This window comes from Papilio polytes, unplaced genomic scaffold (genome assembly GCF_000836215.1).
Source record: "Papilio polytes unplaced genomic scaffold, Ppol_1.0 DF821255.1, whole genome shotgun sequence".
Lineage (NCBI taxonomy): Eukaryota > Metazoa > Arthropoda > Insecta > Lepidoptera > Papilionidae > Papilio > Papilio polytes.
Genome location: NW_013527949.1, coordinates 1,452 through 5,395, shown reverse-complemented (window position 1 = coordinate 5,395; position 3,944 = coordinate 1,452). Strand labels below are relative to the sequence as shown.

Genomic DNA, 3,944 nt, shown 5'->3' with positions numbered 1-3,944 from the left:
CAGACGACTTCAACGACTACACCTAGCGCCGACACACTCACCACACTTACCACACTCACCACACTCACAACAGTATACACACGGCGGCGTCACATCGCTAATGTATATAATGTTATGACTACATTACAAATTTGATTGATAAAAAATTTACTCAATGTATGCGAAATAAATTGTAATTGAGCGGTTGGTCGGCCGCGCGCCCTGCAGCGAGGCAGCTAGATTCATCCCTTTTGTTACTCCGAAGTTTACAAAGAATTTAAGGGCGTCCTGCGCGAGCGCCGCCCCCGCCCCCTCTCGTGATCAACTTTTGTCATTTCTCACTCAGTTTTATTTCGATAAAACGAACCTGAGAATATTTCCGCCTCTCGATTTAGACACGATGAAGACCTCCTCTTAGTTATATGTATCGCGGTGCCGCAACACCGCCGACAACTCGTCCGTTCTTTTTTCGACAATTTTTTTTCATGAAATATGATGATAGTATAACCAATAAAGTTGTACATCAAAAAGCGACAATTATTTTAGGCAGATAGTTTATGCAAAGCCTTAGTACGTTGACTGCTGCCGGCCGCGTCTTTACGTTATAACTAACGTGATTCATAAAAAAAAAGCAATTTAAAGATTTTTGTTATTGTCATGAATTTTGCAAACAATTTACACGTTAATGTATACTGTGATTGCAAAATATATTTTAGCAAACAAATGAATTGGTGTGGCTCGATAGTGGTACCTGGTAGTGGTAGTGCTCGCCGCACTCGCCGCACACTTCACTCTGCGGAAATGCAACGTTAAATATTAAGTCAAGAAAAGCAACCCGGGGTGGAATTTTGAGCTTACGACTTTGCACTGTTGATAAACTAATCGATGTTTAAGAATTATTGTTTTATTGTCAATAAATGTTTTGTATTTGTGTCGCGCTCGCGCTCGAGCCGTGGCTTGTAATATTAATTAGCGGTGTTGTGCCGGCGCTTCGCCCCCGGCTGCGTCCGGCCGCGTACTGCACCGGTCCGCGTATTACTTGTTCAAATATTTTATGTAGCAATTTTTTTCCTGACGAAAGATTTTGTAATCAAATAAATGATGGCTATTTTCTCCAATGTTTTATTTTACAAGGTTCTCCACCTCTACCTAAATAAGTGTGGAAGGTGAAGTGAAAAAGTATGTTAAGACAAGTGACAAGACAGAAGTCGTACGCGCTCCCAACGCAGATAAGTGTATATTCTTGAAATATTGAATACGGATGTTAAACAATCGTTTACTTAATACAAATAAATGGGAAGCAGCTGTAGTGAAAGTGGAAAGAAAGACGAGGACTGCGTGCCAGGTAAACCGTCAGGACGGGAGGTCGGCGTGGACTCGGCACCGCCGCAAGAAGTTAGGTTACATATTAAGAGTTTCTTTAACTGGTTCTATTGACTTTTTTATATTGTAAAAAATATAAAAAACAAGTATTTGTTACTTGTCAACGTGACATTAAGTTAAGAAGTTTATCGTTTACGTTGTAACATTAATTTAGTATTTAGATAGAATAATGTTAATATTAATATTGATAAGCACATTAATTAGTAACGCGATGGCGTCGGCGGAGCTGCGCAGCCTGTACGGGGTGCGCGACGGCAACCGCGTGACGCTGTGCATGAGCGCCGGCGTGGCGGGCCGCGGCCGCGACGTGTGCGCCGGCGCGCTCTGGCGCCGCCACTGGGTGCTGGTGCACGCCAGCTGCGTGGCGCACCGCGCGCTCTACCCCGTAGTGCTCGTGCGCGACCACGCCGACGACGTGGACTGTGAGGAGGTGCAGCAAGGTTCGGACAGTGGACAGCGCGCATGCCCTTTATTTTACCTTTCACACCGACATGAAGAAGGCGGAGGAAGAAGGAAATACATTTATTTATTTATATCTAGCCAGTGGTTGGAAATATACAACTTTAACTTAAACCTGTTTGAAAAGAAATCAGCTACTTACATAGTATTTTTTAATATAATTAGTTGGTGTATTGTTTCAATGAGTATAAGTTTGCAGATCTGTTGTACTACAATTACCGAAAAGTGCTCGCGCGATTCCTACACCCCGACTACCCCGAGATGGACTTTGCCCTCATTTGTGTCCTGGACCCATTTGATGCACTGCAAGTCACCTCCAATGTCAGCTTGCCTCTGCTTGCTAAGTATTTACCTTTTTTTTTGCATCATATACAATTTAAATGAAACATTTTATGTAACAGTAATATTGAAATAGTCCATGATTTTTGTGTGGTATCGGTAAATACTGACTCACACTGATTGAATGTGTGCTACACCATGCATTGTGCAGGCTGGAGCCATGGCTGCTGGACACATACAATGGGTTCTCCCCGGAGACGCACCTGGCAGACTATACCCCCAGTGAAGAGAACATGATGTTTGCAACCCCAGTGAGAATGTTTATAGTGTCAGTTGTTCTACCATTGACATTTTTCATAGCATTCTTCCTGCTTGTCACTTTCTACACGGGCACCGACAAGAGCTCACACTCTTATAGAAGTCTTAATGAAAAGGAAGACTCTGCACTTGCATAGATTGTATTAAAACAAATAATTTTTAACAACTTGTTTTATTTATATGTATAAACATGGTTTTAACATTTTTATCACTTTGGGTAGGATTAGCTAAAAGGTCACCCATTAATCATATGATCTTATTTTGCAATTTTGTACCTGGTACCCAGGTATTTGGTTAGGTTTTACACTATCCCTTTCCTGCTGTGTGTCAATTTAGAAAATATAAGGAATCAAGTTATCAGAAAACACACTTGATATTTTAGATCCTTCTGTCCTGTAGTTTGGTGATTTTGAAGACCCTCCCCACCCTCTTCAGCCTCATGAGATTAATGGATGATCACTACAATACTGGTCTCACATTAACTAGTCAAAGGGAGGTCACTCTGCATTCTCCTTCTTTTGCCACCGCCTCCACACCTTCACTTTGCCTCGGAGCTCTCGCAGCCTCTTCATCTCCTCCTTGAAGTCTTGATGTTCGTCTCTAAACAAGCCGTAGCTGCGCAGTTTCATCATTAGCTTCCCTGTCTCTACATGACGTGGATAGTAATGTATAATCTCCTCGTTGGTGTGAAGTGGACGTGCCGAGAAAATTTTTACCACCTTCATAGACTTTGAATTCGTCGGAGTAGCGACTTCCCCGAAGATCCTGTTCGACAAATGCTTCATTCGTCGCGCGTAATTTGTACTTGCATTAATTAATTGAGAGTATTTTGTATAGTTTGTTGCCATTTTATAGGTATTGAAAAAACAATGTCTGTGTCAATTTTTTAATTTTCACAAATATCGGATTTGAATTTAAGATAACCTAAAAGTCATAACATTTGACTCATGTCAAACTGTCAACTGTCATCAGTCACTTGACAGTTTTAGATATGTTCGATCCAAATGTATTGTACCGATATTCTGGACTAACATTATCATGGATTATTAAGTCAAATCTATACATATTTTAAAAGATTCAAATTATAGTCAAACAGGCTTCGTGATAAGCCTCTATCGCGGTTACATTTGTCAGAAAAATATAAAAATTAATGGATTTATAGAAAATAGTTAGAATATGATAAGGTACAGCATGAAACCACTTTGTGCACTGACCTAAAAATATCTATGGACCTTGTGAAATCAATCTCTCGTGTTATCAACAAAAGTTGACGTTGACAGGGCTGTCATAACTCATAATTTGTTTGTTTTGACTTATGAAATTGTTATTGTATATAACGTCTATAATTTGTAATTTAATAATCAATTCAATTTTGTTGTTCCTCGCAGTCGCAGCGCCCACCTGCACTGCGGCTGAGCGCACTGATCCTTACACATAAGAAAGGTGTGTTGTGTTGTCTACAAGTTCAAGAATGTCGCACTTAACGCCAGGGCCAATGAAACCCTTGAAACCGGTAAGTTATTACA

The 3,944-nt window shown here is 40.7% G+C and overlaps 2 protein-coding genes across 2 annotated transcripts; one reads left to right on the top strand and one right to left on the bottom strand.

Moving 5' to 3' along the window:
* Positions 1–6: 6 nt before the first annotated feature.
* LOC106109526 lies at positions 7–2,581 on the top strand. Its single transcript, XM_013291060.1, has 3 exons — positions 7–1,802; positions 2,021–2,165; positions 2,312–2,581. Exons 1-3 carry the CDS (start codon positions 1,532–1,534, stop codon positions 2,553–2,555), a joined length of 660 nt encoding a protein of 219 aa, XP_013146514.1. The 5' UTR covers positions 7–1,531; the 3' UTR covers positions 2,556–2,581.
* A 334-nt stretch (positions 2,582–2,915) lies between these two features.
* LOC106109524 (28S ribosomal protein S33, mitochondrial) lies at positions 2,916–3,266 on the bottom strand. The gene has a single exon (XM_013291059.1). It carries the CDS (start codon positions 3,264–3,266, stop codon positions 2,916–2,918), a length of 351 nt encoding a protein of 116 aa, XP_013146513.1.
* Between the last annotated feature and the right edge of the window lie 678 nt (positions 3,267–3,944).

Excerpts from the sequence above, each read along its gene's own strand:
- LOC106109526 (XM_013291060.1), top strand. The coding sequence starts at position 1,532 with ATGTTAATATTAATATTGATAAGCACATTAATTAGTAACGCGATGGCG. Across the intron at positions 1,803-2,020 it reads CTGTGAGGAGGTGCAGCAAG|ATCTGTTGTACTACAATTAC; the intron begins GTTCGGACAGTG and ends ATAAGTTTGCAG. Across the intron at positions 2,166-2,311 it reads AGCTTGCCTCTGCTTGCTAA|GCTGGAGCCATGGCTGCTGG; the intron begins GTATTTACCTTT and ends TGCATTGTGCAG.
- LOC106109524 (XM_013291059.1), bottom strand. The coding sequence starts at position 3,266 with ATGGCAACAAACTATACAAAATACTCTCAATTAATTAATGCAAGTACA.